Below are 17,210 nucleotides of genomic sequence, written 5' to 3' on the forward strand. Positions count from 1 at the left end.
GCTATTGATTTCTTGCTTGTATGACCAGAGGGTTATCATGGGGTACGTCTTACTCGGAAGTTTTTTACTAGGTGCACGGCAAAGGGATGAAACTGAAACACCTCACAGAGTGTGGAGCAGGTGCGATACCATATTAAATAGTGAATATTGGGTTAATTCTCGCTATTTTATAGGAGTACGCACACATCGCATCACACCAGTCTGTCGCTTGGGAAAGTGAACTATTTGCACACGGTGCTCCGTAATACCTCCGAGCCGCCAGAGGGAGCCCGAGTGCTGGGCAGGGCCGCGGGTTCCGCCACGCCCCAGCGCGCAAGCAGACGTGTGCGCCGGGGGGTGGTGGAACCTGGGGCCCAGAGGTAAAAGGGGGCGGTGGCAGCAGGGGGTGCCCTGCGGGAGACTGGTTCGTTTCCCGTGGGGCTTCCGCAACCCACCGCATTCCCCCGACGGCCCAGCTGATGCTGGCGCGGTCTCGGTTGCCGGCCCTCATTCCCTCTCTCTTCGTGCTCCGACCCAGTCTCGCCATGAGCAGCGCTACTGGCACCGTCACCATCCACCAGCCCCTCAACTACCGGGCGGGCGCCCGCGTTCATCCTGCCGACGGCGGGCAGGCTGAGGAGGTGTATGAGCCGGCCACAGGTACCGCCCCGCTGTGTCTGCTTGGGGTGGGGGGGTTGAGCCTGCGCTGAGGCGCGGGGTCGGTGCCCGGAGTTGCCTCCTTGTACTTGCCTGCAAGGGTTGGACGCCTTCGGCTTCTCCCACCGTCGGATGCTGCCTGTGAAGGTGTCCTTAAGGCCGTGGTGGTCTGGTGGCTGCGTTTTGCCTCCTGCAGTGCATGTCCCGTGTCACACTTTTTAGCAGAAATCAGCTCTGACTTGCAGTCAAACAGAAAATCGAGAGGTGCCTGATCTTGGCAAATAACACGATTTAAACATTTCTAAAATTAATTTATTTTTTTTTAACTGGAGGTATATAGGTTTCAGCAGAATCACTTCAACATAGATAGTGTTTAACTGTGCAGAGCAATATGTAACAGAGCCCTGAGGCTGGTGGTAGAAGTGTAACAAGCTCCAGAGGGGAACAGAGGAATTTTGTAGTGATTTGAGCTAATTAGTAACCAGAACACAACTGTGGAGAATTACACATCTTTAATTCAGAGTGGCTGAATTGCAGCACCTCTTCTATAGCCAATTACAAATCAGTGGGGATCACAACATGAAGTTATGTAGCCTGGTAGAGATGGCTGGACTGAAGTCTTTGTGTTTTGATGCAAGATAAACTGCATTCTTCTGTACCATTTTTCTGAGACTTCTGTCTTATTTATTTCCTGTTTAAAATGTTCCCAGGTCGTGTGATATGCAAGGTACTCTCTTCTGGGGAGAAGGAGGTCGATCTGGCTGTGCAGAGTGCAAAGGCTGCGTTTAAAATATGGAGTCAGATGTCCGGCATGGAAAGAAGCAGGGTGCTGCTGGAGGCTGCCAGAATTATTCGGGTATGTTGTGGGAGCTCGCCTCTTCTTTTGGAGAGGTTCTGTCTCTGAGCTTTGTTGTGGATTAATGTGGCTGCTGGGGGCTTCCAACAGGACTTCCTGAGCTCCAGAAGGAACACAGGAGTTAAAACCCACCTGTGACCAGAAGACAGTAAGCTGTCTTTGGCAGGGCTTTGGTCTGTTGCTGTGTTCAAGACCAGTGTGTACTTTCTCTGCTTAATTCTGTTAAAAGACACAAAACTGAAGCCATCCAGTTGACATCTTTCAGGGCTCGTACTTCTTTTCGTAGCTTCAAAGATAAAGTTTCACTGCAAGTGATTTCAAAGTTGAAGTTGCATAACTGTTATGTTGTTTATCTTTCAGCTTGTCAGGCACTGCTGTCACGTGACTGGAGTGTGCTTTGTTTTGGCAATAAAAAATGTAGGAATGCTGACTTTTATCTTAGATAGCAGATAACACACATGAGAGAGGATACAAGTAAGCTAGCTTTATCACAAACTCCTTTGTGAGATAATATGTTCTTAGACATTGAAATCAAAGCACAGATCTGTAAGAAACCAGACCTTCTTCTGCTGGTATGTGTACGTGAGGAGAGAACTTTTTTTTGGCCAAACTTCTGCTTTTGCCAGACTTCCACAGCAGGATACTATTTCTGCCTGGGATATGGTCTGTTAAAGGACACTTCTCAGCTGTGTTGCTTTGTTTGTTCTTCACTAAGTCCTCTGGTACCATCATAATCTTGCTGTTTGCTCTTCCCAGTCCGTTGTTTGCCAGCTGGCTTCTAAGTTCAGGTTTGCTAATCTTTTAGATAAACAGGGATGTTAAGCAAGACTGGACAAGCAGGGAACCTCAGTGGCTGGCTGGCTGACATTTCCCTACGATCAATTGCCCCTGGGAAACTGATAAATAGCAGTTGGGAATGTACCTTTTAGAGATGACAGTTTCTCACAGCAGAGCCTGGCTTACTGATGGCAGAGTCTTGTTTGGGACTTGAGTGCTTGGGAAGCAGCTATCTCAATTGTGGAGTTCTACTGCAGGTTTCTCTAACATGTCACTGCCCTGTGCCTCTCACAGGAGCAGGGAGAAGAAATTGCCACCATGGAAACCATCAACAATGGGAAATCCATCTTTGAAGCCAGAGTGGACATTGACATATCCTGGCAGTGCCTGGAGTATTATGCAGGACTGGCAGGATCTCTAGCTGGTGAGAACGTTACCAGAGTTTGCTCTTTACTCTCTGTCCTGCCACTCGCATTCCCTGGTAATTTCCGTGGCACAAGACCATCTTTGCTGCTGATTTCTCTAAGAGATGGACTATTCCTTTTTTCTAAAGATCTTGGAAGGATTTTCAGAGATCTCTACCTAATGCTGCTATGTTCTGTGGCCACTTAGGCACCTTCTTGTGAACTTGTTGGGGTAAAAACTGCCTGTCTCTGTTCCAAATTAAAGCGAGTTCTGGCCCCTGAAACTCTGGTGAGACAGGTAGGGGCATTGTTTTTCTTTACCTTCTGGCTGTTTCTTTTCTTTGCAGGTGAACACATCCAACTTCCAGGGGGATCCTTTGGGTACACTCGGAGAGAGCCCCTTGGGGTGTGTGTTGGGATTGGAGCCTGGAATTACCCTTTCCAGATTGCCTGCTGGAAGTCTGCTCCAGCCTTGGCTTGTGGTAATGGAGACTCTGCCTACACAAGCTTCTCCTTGAAGCCAAATCATCCTGTGGGAAAGAGTGATTCAGGGGATAAAGTCTAGGATTACCTTGAAGGAGGTGTTAAAGGATTAGTAGAACCTTCAAGCTGCTACTCTGGCAGGAAGAGAAAGGAAATGGAAGTGAAAACGTGGCAGATGCCAAGAGGGTGGGAGCACATGAGGAGAAAGGCTGATTGTGTGGCTTTGTACCATACAAGGAAGGTCTCTGGAAATGTCTGCAGTGCAGGACCAGCAGCCCCATCTTCCCTGGACCTTCCCAGCAGGAAAGTGCGGTTACTCCCTTTTGCTGGTTGCAGCATTCATCTGAAACTGTTTCCCCTTCTCTGGGAGGGGATCTTCTGGGATATGTTGAGACAAACTCATTGTGTGGGGTGGAGTTTTTTGTTTGTTTTTTTTCTCCTCTTAGAGCGGTTCAGGTGTTAACCCCACCTTACCTCTGTCTGGGTTCCCCTAGGCAATGCGATGGTCTTCAAGCCTTCTCCCTTCACCCCCGTTTCAGTGGTGAAGTTGGCAGAGATCTTCACAGAGGCTGGTGTGCCCAAGGGGCTCTTCAACGTGGTGCAGGGTGGAGCGGCCACAGGCCAGTTCCTCTGTCATCACCCAGATGTGGCCAAAATCTCTTTCACTGGCAGTGTGCCAACTGGCATCAAGGTAAAGGCACCTTTGCGTTCAGGGAAGCAAGAGGTCTGTAGCGTTGCCCTTCACAGTGTGTTGCGGATGCCAATACCTTCTTGAGCTTTTATGCATGAGACTTGTAAAGATGGGGTGGGAGTCAGCACTTTTCAGTCTGAGCAAGGAGCTTGCACATACAAATGACACGAAGTTACATTGGAGCTCTGATTGGCCCACTGGCTTGGGCACTCAGTCTTTTCCGAGGAGCCGCATGGTCATCTTCCCTTGTGTAGACACTGGTTGCAGTGAAGTCTCTGAGCTGCTACAGTGGCTAGCTATGTGGGGAGGAGGACATGTAAAACAGCAGCACTAGGAAAATATATGAATGTTTCTGACAGTAATAGTTCAGTTTAGCTGCTTAGAGTCTACTGTTCTTAAGCGAGAGGTTAGTTTCTGTGAATTTCTTAAGCTTAATTTATTCTTCAAAAATTAAAAGTCCCTGTCCTGGGTTCAGCAGTAGCAAAAAGACTTCTAGAAGTAAATTTTGATCTGAAAGAGGGGAACCTCATGAAGATTAACAAGGGCAAGTGCAAGGTCCTGCATGTGCGTTGGGGCAATCCCAAGCACAGCTACAGGGTGGGCGGAGACTGGATTGAGAGCACCCCTGAGAAGGACTTAGGGGTGTTGGTTGATGAGAAGCTCAATGTGACCTGGCAGCGTGTGCTTGCAGCCCAGAAACCAACCATGTCTTGGGCTGCATCAAAAGGAGTGTGACCAGCAGGTCAAGGGGGGAGATTCTCCCCCTCTGCTCTGGTGAGACTCCACCTGGAGTACTGCTCTGGGCTCCCCAACAGAAGAAGGATGTGGACCTGTTGGAGCGAGCCTGGAAGAGAGCCACAAATTTGGTCAGAGGCTGGAGCACCTCTGCTATGGAGACGTCTGAGAGAGTTGGGCTTGTTCAGCCTGGAGAAGAGAAGGCTTTGGGGAGACCTTAGAGCAGCTTCTAGTGCCTAAAGGGAGCTTACAAAAAAATCTGGAGAGGGGCTTTTTACAAGGGCATGTAGTGACAGGACAAGGGGAAATGGCTTTAAGCTGAAAGATGGTAGATTTAGATGAGATATTAGGAAGAAATTCTTTACTGTGAGGCTGGTGAGGCACTGGCACAGGTTGCCCAGAGAAGCTGTGGCTGCCCCATCCCTGGCAGTGTTCAAGGTCAGGTTGGACAGGGCTTTGAGCAACCTGGTCTAGTGGAAGGTGTCCCTGCCTGTGGCAGGGGGTTGGAACTGGATGAGCTTTCAGGTCCCTTCCAACCCAAACCATGCTATGATTTTGTGAAATATTGCCCTTGAACACTCACTACATGTGCGTACCTGTGGGGTGCAGTGTCATAGATGCAGTTGTTGCTGTCCTCAGCTTACAATGAGCACGAGACTTCCTGTAAATGACTCTTCAGGTTTTGTTGGTTCTATCTTCAGAAAATAAGAAGAATCAAACCCTCTGAAACCATCCGCAGTTTGAACTACACACATGTAGGAAACCCAGCTTGCCCTTTGTGCTGCTTCTGTTGTTGGTGAAGGGTCCTGCAGGAACTCACCTTTTGGATCTCTCTTCCCTCACTCCACCAGCCTTCCCTTTGCCAGTGGGTCACTTGTCTCTTCTGTCCTTGTTTCCCTCAGATCATGGAGATGGCAGCTAAAGGCATCAAACCAGTCACCCTGGAGCTGGGGGGCAAATCCCCCCTTATCATCTTTTCGGACTGTGCCCTAGAGAATGCTGTGAATGGAGCCCTCATGGCCAACTTCCTTACACAGGGTGAGGTATGTGTCCATGGGGCAGGAGCGATCATCCCCAGTGAGGTGGAGGCTTTCAGGATTGGGCAGCAGAACCAGCCTGTGGCCTTTTGTATTGAGGGATGCCCTGAAGCTCCTATCTTGCTGTGCATTTCCCTGTGCAGTGTCACAAAGGATCAGAAGGGGTGTCCTCGCAGAAGGTAGTGCATAGTGTCCCAGCAGAGTGTGTCTTAGCTGGTGCCCTCTCCTTCCCAGAAGTGGAGCTTCTCTAACACCCAGTATCCAGCTCAGAGCAGCTGTTCTGTGCTGGTGTTCTCTGGAGGGGCAGGAGGTTCCAGTCTCGTGTGCTAAGCCATGGCCCTATGGGACTCTCTCTGTCCCAAATTTGGGATCTCCACATATGCTGCAGGTTTTTTTGAAATTCTGCTGGCAAATTTGCTTACCAGGTTCATCTCTGGGAACTGAAGAGTCAGCTAAAGTTCTCTTCTGCTGGTGACTTGATGCAGTTTTGCCACCTGGTGGCATCAGTACTACTATGTCCAGCATGGACTATTCAGTGCAGTCATGAGCAGCAGGGTAATCTAGTCGTCTTTGTTCCCAGGGACAAGTTAGCTGGTTTAGTAGCTGTGGAGATGCTTTTCTTAGAACCTTTGTAGCAGGACCCAAACAGGGAAGGATTGTGCAGTGCTTGTTGTGTGTCTTGTACTGAACCGCCTGTCCTGTATCCTAGGTGTGCTGCAACGGCACGCGGGTGTTTGTGGAGAGGAAGATACTGGATGCCTTCACAAAGGAGGTGGTGAAACGCACACAGAAAATCAAAATTGGAGACCCGCTTCTAGAAGATACGCGGATGGGAGCCCTCATCAACCGGCCCCACCTGGATCGTGTCCAGGGCTTTATCAAGCAGGCGAAGGAGCAGGTGAGATTGTGATGCTGCCTTGTGACTGCCCTGAAATATCACTCTCTTGTTAGACAAACAGTCCAGAGCTGCTTTCCTGTCCTGTGCCTTCCAGTTAAGCTGTTTTTATTTCTCTATTGTGATTGAATTACTCGATAAGTGTCTTGGGCCGCTAGGACCTGACAAGACGCATCCCAGCACCCTGAGGTAACTGGCTGATGTAGTTGCCAAACCATTCTCTGTAATACCTGAAAAGTCATGGCAGTTGGGTGACTGGAAAAAGGGAAACATTGCACCCATTTTTAAGAAGGTTATAAAGGAGAACCCTGGGGACTACTGACCTGTCTGTGCCTGGAAAGATGATGGAACAGATCCTCCTAGAAGCTAGGTGAAGGCATATGGAGGGCAGAGAGGTGATTCGAGACAGCCAGTATGGCTTCACCAAGGTCAGTCAAGTCCTGCCTGACCAACCTAGTGGCCTTCAATGTTGGAGTGACTGCGTCAATGGACAAAGGAAGAGCTATGGATGTTGTCTATCTAGACTTCTCTAAGGCCTTTGACAGAGTCTCCCACAGCATCCCTCTCTCTAGATTGGAGAGAGATGGATTTGATGGGTGGACTGTTTTGTGGATGGGGAATTGGATAGTTGCATCAGAGGGTAGTGGTCAATGGCTCAATGACCAGATGCAGATTGGTGATAGGGGTGTCCCTCAGGGGTCTCTACTGGGACCAGTACTGTTGAATATCTTCATCAGTGGCACAGACAGTGCGATTGAGTGCACCCTCAGCAAGTTTGCTGATAACACCAAACTGAGTGGTGCAGTTTACATGCCTGAGAGATGGGATGTCATCCAGAGGGACTTGGACAAGCTTGAGAAGTGGGCCCATGTGAACCTCAGGAGGTTCAACAAGGCCAAGTGCAAGGTGCTGCATATGGGTTGGGGCATGCCCTGGTATCGGTACAGGCTGGGAGATGAAGGGATTGAGAGCAGGCTTGAGGAGAAGGACTTGGGGGTACTGGTGGATGAAAAGTTGGATTTGACCCCACAGTGTGCACTCGCAGCCCAGAAAGCCAACTGTATCCGGGGCTGCATCAAAGAAGTGTGACCAGCAGGTTGAGGGAGGGGATTCTGCCCCTCTACTCCACTCTTGTGAGACCCTGCCTCCAGCTCTGGGCTCCCCAACATAAGAAGGATGTGGACCTTTGGAGTGAGCGTGGAGGAGGGCCACAAAGATGGTCAGAGGGCTGGAGCACCTCTGCTATGGAGACAGTCTGAGAGAGTTGGGCTTGTTCAGCCTGGAGAAGAAAAGACTCCAGGGAGACCTTATAACAGTCTTCCAGTACCTAAAGGGGGCTATAAGAAAGATGGGGGCAAACTTTTTAGCAGGGTCTGTTGCAACAGGACAAGAGATAATGGTTTTAAAGCAAAAGAGGGTAGATTTAGACTACATGTATAGAAGGAATTCTTCACTGTGAGGGTGGTGAAACACTGGAATGGGTTGCCCAGAAAGGTTGTAGATACTCCATCATTGGAAACATTCAGGATCAGGTTGGATAGAGCTCTGAGCTATGGCAGCTGGGCAGGATGCTCCTGGATGTGCCTGCCTACCTTCTGCTTGGCTCTTTTTCAGGGGGCAGAGGTTCTGTGTGGTGGGGACCTGTATGTGCCAGATGACCCGAAGCTGAAGAATGGCTACTACATGCGACCCTGTGTGTTAGGTATGATCCTTCCTATTCATGATAGTGCAGTCTTCTATGACGATGTTGCTGAGTTTCTTCTAGAGAAAGCTGTGTTCAGTGTAACCTGTCTCTGTGTATGTCCACAGTGTGGACAGACACTCATATGGGTATCCAGAGAAATCTCTGCTGTTGAAGGGTCTGACAGGAATTGTGCAGTTTGTGCCTTTGCTGCCTTGAGATGCAGGATGAGACTTGCTCTTCTGCTAGCCAAGCCAGGGGGGCTGTGCAGTGCTGAGTGCTGGCTTCAAGGCTGTGTGGGTTGCTGAATGCACAGGCTGTGCAACTAGATCTTCCTCTTAAAGCACATGTGCTCTGCCATGCTTCCAGGGAATTGTACAGATGATATGACATGTGTGAAGGAAGAGATCTTTGGGCCTGTCATGTCCATTCTGCCATTTGACACAGAGGAGGAGGTTGTGGAAAGAGCTAATGCCACCAAATTTGGCCTGGCAGGTGGAGTCTTCACCAGGTATGACTGGAAAGTGTGGCTGGGGTGGAAGCAGTCTAGGGAGGGGAGAAGAACGGAAATACTGTGGCAACTTGATGTTCATCTTTCAGTGCCTGTCATAGGCATGGATATCCTTTTCCAGAAAAGCTGGAGCAAGGGATTGCCAAGAGGGAACTTTATAAAAGACTATGCGTCTCCTCCCATTTTTTTCTGAAGGGCTAGGTGCGCCCAGCTGTCCTTCACACTCTTTCCAGCCTGTGCTTGGCCTGCTGCCTGCCTTCCTGCATCTCCAGGTGACATGCAGCAGGAGCCTGCTACGCTGCTGAAAGCATGCAAAGACAGCTGGTGGCTGTTTGCTATAGTCAGCTTTGCTGGTGTCCTTGTCCTGCCTTTTCAAATCACTTTTGAATGTCCTTGGGAATAGGTGATGTGTCCTTTGAGCAGGCAAAGACAGCATAGGGCAGGTCAGGCTCTGAAAACCACTGTGACCTGCTGACCTTTCTCTAGTGGTGTGTTAGCTGGCAGGGAAGGAGGGGATGAATGAGAAGGGATCCAGCTAAACTGCCCTTTTCCTGCAGGGATATCCAGAAGGCTCACAGGGTAGTGGCTGCTCTCAAGGCTGGGATGTGCTTCATTAATAACTACAACATCAGCCCTGTGGAGCTGCCTTTTGGAGGATACAAGGCATCAGGTGAGCTCTGTTTGACCTTCCCTGGTATGACTACATGCCAGTTAGAGGGGGTATGAGTGGTACCTGGTACTGCATGGAGCTGTGTTCTCACTTCTGGCTTGTCTCTGCAGGATTTGGCAGAGAGAATGGACGGGCAGCCATTGAGTACTACTCGCAGCTGAAGACTGTCTGTGTGGAGATGGGTGATGTGGAATCAGTGTTTTAGTGGCTCTAGGGTTGGCTCAAGGGAGCATCAACCAGTTCTTGCTTGTCAGACAGAGATAGGGATCATGTACACAGCAATAAAGTGTTCTAAAATTCTAAGTGAAGTGCCTGCGAGGGGAGGCAGTGCTGGAGCAGCATTTAGCCACCCTGCCCCTGCAAGGGGCAACATACAAGGGCCTGCTTGGTGCAAGATGGGAACCTCTGAGTAGGACGTAGCAGTGCGGCTTTCAGCAGCAGCTCGTTCAGCTAAGTGGGTGTTACCAGAGGTTTATCAGTAGCAGAGGTCTTGCACAGGCTCTTTCTAGTGCAGCATGCCTTGAAACCCCATTGCCTTCCACCCTCAGTCAACTTTGAACAGGTATGACCCTACTCAATGCAAGTATAAGCTGTTGGACATTGATACCCTGTAGCTACAGGCTCCATCTAGTCTCTGACTACAAAGAAGTCTTAAAGGTAGGATTGTTCATTTCCTCTAGCTCCCATACTAGAAGTTTTGCTTTTTCTATCTGTGCCTCACTTCCAAGGTGGAACAAGGTATTATGGGGATGTTTAGCTGATGCCACCTGGGACAGGCATGGCCTTGAGAATCATCCCCACAGAGTATGGAGCACAGCCAAGGTCCAGCATAGGTTAGAGTCCTGCTGCTCTTAAGCAAACGCTATTTGACTTCCTTCCTATAGGCCTACTCTTCTTTATAAACATGATTAAGCAACAACTTTAAATGTTTGCCAACAGCCTTTTTTTTTTTAAGCAGTCAAATAAATACTAACGCTGTTTGGAACATATTCTTGTATCGTGACATGAATCGAGAGGTCCAGAAATAGGGTTGTTGCTGTATGGGTTAAACAAGTTGCAAGATGGCTTTTTGGTCACTGAAATCATAAAAGCTAGAACATCTCTGTGTGACAGGCAGATTTCTGTGGGTTTACAAAGCCAGAGTTGTTCTGGCATTCTGTAAAACTTCTTAAAAAGACCTTCTGTAACTTTAGAATGAAAATACAGAATTGACAACTTCATTTTATTGAATGAAGAAAGGAAAAAAAAAAAACCCAAGAAAACAGGAACTGTTCTAAAAGAAAACAAACCAAAAATCCCTTTCGTTTCCCAGGTAGCCATTATGCTGTCAGTTAGTTCTTGCCGATCCAACCGAGGTGCTGGAAAGCTGAATACACGCCTGTGCCCACCATCCCAATGAGTGCAAGTGAACCAATGGCCCCTCTGCTGCGGTTTTTCGGTTCTGAAAAAGGAAAGACATGTTTGGTCAGTTCAGCAGCCCATCACTGGAGGAATAGCCCATACTCAAAATTTAAAAGGAAGTAGGAACTTGAGATAAATCACAAGGCAAACCAGCAGGCACATGTACCTACCCTCAGTCTGTGCTATTATTACACTAGTGCTCTTCCCATCAGTAGGAAAAGCATACCGCAGCATTAGCAGCCTGTGGACCTGCACCCTTTTCTCTATACCCTGACTGGAAGCTTTATGCTGCCTCTTTGATGTGAGCTGGAGTAAAAAGCTCTGAGGCCACTGCAAGAGACTTGAGTTTCCAAGCACCTGTTGTGTGCTGCAGACTAAAGACCTACCTCCTGTGTAGTAACCATAGGCATAAAGGAGTCTTCCAACGATCCAGGTGAGGCCAAGCCCTGTGGCAATCCGCTAGAGAGAAAGGAGAAGCATTAAAGGTTTTGGAGACGTGCTGCTTACATGTGCTTAGGTGTTATAGCAGCCCTGCTTCAGAGAAGTAACCACCAATTATAGCAAGGGTCCTGACCTTGGTAGGACAACTGGGAGTCAGCATGGGGGAGGCGAGTGACTGATGCAGTGTGCTAGATTAAGTTGTGTATAGGATGAGTCACCTTCATGACACCTATGGGGAGGGAACATGCCATGTGCTGCTGAGCCTTGCTCTTGCAGCACAACTCCACCCAAGCAAGAAAGGGGTAAGTCATACAGGCAGCAGCACTGTCCAATTAATGAGCAACACCAAGTGCCGGGATCTTGGAGGCAGCTGTTGTCCCAAGCCCCACTTCACTGCCTATAGGAGATGCACACCCGAAACATTTTTGTTTTGGGTGTTACAAGTTTCCACTTGGAGCTTGCTGCAATGTGGCTCCAGTTTGCCAGATGTGCCTATGCTGCTTCCTTCCCTCTCTGAAAAGAAATATTCAAGAAGGAACCTGATTTGTCTCTTGGTGGCAAAGAGCGAGCTACTGATTTTGGCCTCTCCCACATGCCTGCCTCCTCCCGAGTTGTATGCATCTTTCAGTGAAAAATAATCCAGGCTTTTTTTGATCCTTCGCATGCCTCCTTTGGTGGTGGCAGTGAGTGGGAAGATCAGTGTTCCCCCTCTATTCTTATCATTAAACTCCTCATGAAAGTTTGTTTAGATAGGGGGAAAAAAGTGTTCCTGTCATCCACGCAACCAGCTGCTGAGTAGCACTACTGTAAGCCCAGCAGGACCCTGCAGGGCTTGGAAAAACCAGGCAGGGTTGGAGGGACCCTTCCACTCATGGACGGGAGGCTGTGAATGCTTCGGTTTGTCTAACAAGGCAGCCTTAGGGGTAGGAAAGGTCTAATACCTGAAGTAGCAGGAATGAGTTTATTAACTACTTGTGATTTCTCTACACAAGACCTCTACAACTACATTTTCAGAAGGGGCACAGCTGTGAATCATGATGTGGCTAGTGAAGCTGCCTGCTGCCTCCAGAGCGGTTAGCTTGGCGTACTGCCCCACACCCTTCCCAAGTCAGGGAGCAAGAGCAAAGTGCAGTCATGCAAACCTGCACTGCAGTGTCACTTACCGGGTGGAAGACTCCATCAGTGGCTAAAAAGAACAGGAAGACAGGGTAAATTTCCAACCTGAAAATAAAAGCAAGGAGGTTGTGTTTGTGCTCAAGTTGCTTACAAAGAGCAAACTCCAGAAACACAGAAGCTGTGACTGTTACAAGTCTCCATGCTTGATGCTGCAGCCACAGATGAAGGAAAGAGAATCTGAGCATGCACAGGCTTTCTGTGCCCTAAGCCCCTGCTAAATACTACTTACCATCAGCTAACCTAGGAGTTGTTCCTTCCAGCACCCCTCTGATGTGCTGTTGCAGCCTGGTCTACCATAGCTGGATGGACTCAGGCCTCTCCCCAGGGAGACCCGGGCAGCACAACAGATCAGCAGCCCCCACACGGGCTCTCTGGAAACAAGATTTTTAGTGTCTAGATCCACCCATGGAGAATAAGAGCCAGACACTGTGGAAGAGGAGGCTGCTTCACAGCCCTGTCTCATGGTTAAAGGCATGGTAAGGAGCCAGCATGGCCTTACTGCTAAGTGTTACACAGAAGTGTATCTTCCTCAAGCATTGAGGCTGAACCTAAGCACTTGGCAGCACTGAGTCTCTAGCTGTAGCGCCTACTCCACAATGTGGTCTATTTCCAAGGTCTGCATGCATACATGTTACTTACGTGTTCTGGTGTGCACGCTGGATGCAGTTGAACATACGCCCATGTTCAGGGTCTGTGCTGTACATGATTGGATACTGCCAAAAAGAATAAACAAGCAGCAAAACATGAGCACGTGCAGCCTGGGCTCAGGAGCCTGTTCTCTACCATGCCCTGCAGCACCGTTCCCCAAGGAGCCTAGTGCTGCCTGAGTGCTTGCAGGACTGACCTGCACTGGCAAGTTAGAGCCTGTCTCCTGCCCTGTGGCCCACAAATGCTTTCTTGAAATTGCTGCTTGCCCCAGGCTGCTTCTTGAGCTCCATGAGCAACCTAACTGTCCCCTGCTTTGAACAGAAGATAGCCAGGCACTGCGTGACCTCCCTGTTTAAATCCCATCTCTGGAGAGGAGAACAAAGCATCCTTACCAAAGACGTGCCCCCATGTCTCCTCTGAGGAGCTGGCAGCCGCCCATCACTCAGGAACAGCCCTCGGAGGACACTGCCTCCCTCACCACTGCAGAGCTGGGCAGCCAGCTGCAGCTGCTGCTTGGCTGCAGAAGTTTAGCCAAGCCTGAAACCCAGTGCCCTGTGCACCATACGCACTGGGTACGTTTGCTGTAACCCTGACTTCATGCAGTAGGAGTGGTGTCAACCCAACAGGCACCGGGGCCTGCAGCACATGCCCAGGGCTGTCCTTGTGCCCACCCCTGCTTATGACTCCCCATAAAGGAGCATTTGTGCTGGAGCCAAGTGGCACAGAAGCCTCTGCATGCCATCATCCTGACTCATGGACAGGACTGGCTGCCCTCACCTAGCCCACAGCCCTGCCAAGCTCAAAGGCTCCTCAATGGATGCTGAGGGAAGGTCACTTTGAAAGACTTCTTATGATAGGGCTCACATGCTCCCCCTGAGTTTGAGAAACCCTCCTGTCACTTTTGTTCCACTATTATCCCTTTGCCCCAAATGCTGCATCAGCCGCCTTTGCAGGGGAAAGAGGGACGTGTGGTTTCTTGTTCATCAGTGTTCCCAAGCTCAAAGCCTTGTGCTTTCAGCTGGCTTGGCACCAAGCACCTCATGTCCCAAACCCCAAGCTCTGTTGTGCCATCTGCTCCAGAATAGCAGCTGCCCTTCTGCATCCATGTGGTGGGGCAGGAAATGTTGGCAAGTCACCCAAAATAAGCAAGGTGTCACCTAGCTTGTCTGCAACATCCCCTGCAGACTGGCTCCGACCTTCCTGTTCCCTCAGCCTGAGCACTCACCTCCACATTGTACTTCTTGCGAGCCTTCGCCACTTTCACTGCAAGGTGCATGACCAAGAAGAAGCTGGCGGCCCCTGTAAGGATGACATAGCCATACTCCTTGGAAAGAACAGCCATGCTGGTGCTGTCAGAGAGAGAGCTTGTTACTATTTCAGGGTGTGACTGGAGAAGTGACAGCTCACTACATGTGGATATGTGAGTATGGATGACTTGCTGCGTATGGACCCAAGACCTCCCAGCACAGGGACTGGCTGAAGGAAAAGAGAAATGGTGAGTTGGGGAGTTTTCTCTTGGTGTCTGCTGGCTATTAAGCAGCAAAACTCACGGGCTCTCTGTCAAGTAGGCCTTAAAATGGCATAAGTGTTGGTGAGAGGTGGTGTATGGAGGACCCTAGTTCTGCCTCTGGCTCAAAGTATGACTACAGCCAACAGTAGGTTCCATCAGCTCTGGCTGTGTCTGGCTAAGTCCTACCAACTCACTGACACTGACGGTGCTGTGCCTGCAGGGATGCTCTGGGGAGGTGGACGGGAACTGATTGTTCATGGCCACTTCAACACCAGGGCTAGGGGCGACCAAATGAAGTCAGGAAACAGATTTGAAACAAAACAAAAGAGGTGTTTTTTCATGCAGTAAGAAACAGACCCGTGGAACTCCCTGTTGAGGGATGCTGCCAATGCAGGCAGTTTTCATAAACTCAAGGAGAAACTAGGCAAGCTCTGGGAATAAGACGTAAATTGGGAATTATAATACAGACATAGACACACTGGCTCAGAAATCCCCTGAGCTGAAAGGAGCTGGGCTACATGAATAGTTAGTTTGTACTGCTTAGGTCAACAATGAACCAATAATAAACCCCACCACAATAGCAATATCCACCAAACCTTTTTAGTAAAGAGGGACTGGCCAGATGAGTGATGCTCAGCCCCATGGCTTCAAGGGACCCTCTCAGGGTCACAAGTCAGTGAACAGCCTGCAACAACATGCAGCTGCTGGCATTTACCAACATCTGCACAAGCAAGTCTGCCAGCCAGGAGATGTCAGGGCCCGCATGGTTTTCATTTAATGGTTCTGCACTTCCTTGTGCAGGCCTGAGACAGAACCATGGAGCAGAAGGTGCATCCAGCAGCCTCTGCCACACTGCCCTGCAGCAAGGCTGTGTTGCGTGCTTCTCCCTCCTTCCTGCTGCCCATCTGCTGGACCAGCCTGCGCTGCTGGGAAATGCTCAACACCAAGTGCCCTGCCACCCTCCCTGGCTGCAAGTGAGCACAAGGGTCCTTCCTCACAACCCTCTGGCAGGGGTCCTCTTACACAATCCCAAACCTCAGATCTTGTCTGTCTGTGTGACCCAAGACAGTGCTGCATGATGCAGCACAGCAGAAAACAGCAGAGACCTCTCTCCAGCATGGAGATGATTCCCCCTCCAAGCCAAACCCCAGCTGATACCTATCTCCATCCAGTGCCTCCATGATATAATGAGGTTTTGGAGTCTCCTGCGCTATCCCACCAGCAGTCTGGCAGTGTTGGAGAAAATGGGCCACCTCATGGAACTGGTGCAAACAGCCTTCCTACTGCAGCAGCACTAGCTTCTCCCCCCACCCCCCCCCGGGATCTTAGGAACCAGAGGGTTTTATTTCTCCTTTGCAAAGGGATTATTACCAATAGAGCAAGATGAAGACAACAGCTAGCTTTGTCCACATGAAGTTTGATAAACAATTATCAGTAAGAGCACTGAAATCCTAAAGTAACGAAGAAAAGTCAGCTGCACCCACGTGTAATAGAGCTTAGCACCTGACAGATGGCACACTGGATATAGAACACATTCCCACCCAATAGAGCGGGTCGATGGTCAGATTTCCGCCTTCAAATTACAAGGTTGGTGGAGAACACCCGCCAGCCAGCAAGAACCAGGCACTTTATCTTCACAGTGCTAAATTATAATATGGAGTTTCATCTTAGCAGCAAAGACCACAGCAAGCATTAAGCCAGGTGTATTATAAAGCTGCTACTCTTACCCTGTTAGTATAAAACTGTACCTGAAACCTTTGCTTTAGTAATTTGGAACTGCTTTAAACACTCCAAAGTCAACAGGACTTTCAGCCTCTCTCTGATTGCACGCCTAGTGCCTGTTTCCGGATTCTGGTTCCTCGAGCATTTCAGGAGCCTTTGTCTGCAGCTGCAAGGACTCTGCTGACAAGCACTGGCATGGTGCACAAGACTGAATTTGTATCTTCCATGCAGAGATGCTTCAGGCCAGGGCCACACGACCAAGAGATTCCAGAGCATGACACAGCACTGACTGGGAGCTGTAGCAGAATTGCTCCTGGGGGTGCTTTTACTCCAGATTAAGGATTTTTACCAAGTTTGCCATAACACTACGGCTACTATGAGTCAGCAAACCTCAGCAAGTCTCACTGTGCAGACCAGCGCTTCGGTTCTGCCTGGACTACCCGACAAAAGCTCAGGCTTTCACTCAAGCCAGGAGAGCCTTTTGAGCTCTCTGTCAGCCGACGAGCGCGCAGACTTTGCTCCACAGGCAGTCTGCAAGCGCCGCGGGTAGGGTCAGGCTCTAAGTAAGCTGACCATGCCGGGGTGCAGGCGACGCCCCGCCGCTCTCCGCTCACCGCAGTCACTTCCCCCGAAGCCTGCTCCCGGAGGGAAGGAGAAGTCAGGGAGGAGGGTCACGGCGCCCGCTGTATTTTCTTTGCCATCAGGATAATCACATAATAAGCACGCATTCAGAGCACTCGCTCCACCCGAGCTCCCTCCCCACCGCGTTCCCCGCAGCCGGAGAGGCAAGCCAGCTCCCGCGGCCCTCACTCACCCTGGGGCGCGGCGCAGAGTAGCCGATCGCGGTACGTTCGGAGCCGGAAGCGAGGCCGCGCCCGGGGCCGGGTCTGCCCGCGGCAGCGCCCGCAGGCGGGGCCCCACCGTGTCCAGCCCTCC

General features: G+C 50.0%; 2 protein-coding genes across 3 annotated transcripts; one reads left to right on the forward strand and one right to left on the reverse strand.

The window, feature by feature from the left end:
* The first annotated feature begins 299 nt into the window (after positions 1-299).
* On the forward strand, positions 300-10,365 carry ALDH9A1 (aldehyde dehydrogenase 9 family member A1). 2 transcript variants are annotated; one of them, XM_030495482.1, is made up of 12 exons: positions 307-359; positions 518-639; positions 1,347-1,492; positions 2,564-2,693; positions 3,021-3,155; positions 3,651-3,847; positions 5,485-5,625; positions 6,329-6,517; positions 8,129-8,216; positions 8,565-8,706; positions 9,264-9,376; positions 9,487-10,365. In XM_030495482.1, exons 2-12 carry the CDS (start codon positions 525-527, stop codon positions 9,579-9,581), a joined length of 1,491 nt encoding a protein of 496 aa, XP_030351342.1. In that variant the 5' UTR covers positions 307-359; positions 518-524; the 3' UTR covers positions 9,582-10,365. The 2 variants fall into 2 exon arrangements, with proteins under 2 accessions (XP_030351343.1, XP_030351342.1); XM_030495483.1 differs by having other exon boundaries at positions 300-639.
* Positions 10,366-10,647: 282 nt separating this feature from the next.
* On the reverse strand, positions 10,648-17,205 carry MGST3 (microsomal glutathione S-transferase 3). The gene is made up of 6 exons (XM_030495507.1): positions 17,089-17,205; positions 14,268-14,391; positions 13,034-13,107; positions 12,382-12,439; positions 11,164-11,236; positions 10,648-10,817 (listed from the first exon to the last, which is right to left on the reverse strand). Exons 2-6 carry the CDS (start codon positions 14,382-14,384, stop codon positions 10,708-10,710), a joined length of 432 nt encoding a protein of 143 aa, XP_030351367.1. The 5' UTR covers positions 14,385-14,391; positions 17,089-17,205; the 3' UTR covers positions 10,648-10,707.
* Positions 17,206-17,210: the final 5 nt, after the last annotated feature.

The sequence above is a fragment of the Strigops habroptila genome, chromosome 8 (assembly GCF_004027225.2).
Source record: "Strigops habroptila isolate Jane chromosome 8, bStrHab1.2.pri, whole genome shotgun sequence".
Classification (NCBI taxonomy): Eukaryota; Metazoa; Chordata; class Aves; order Psittaciformes; family Psittacidae; genus Strigops; species Strigops habroptila.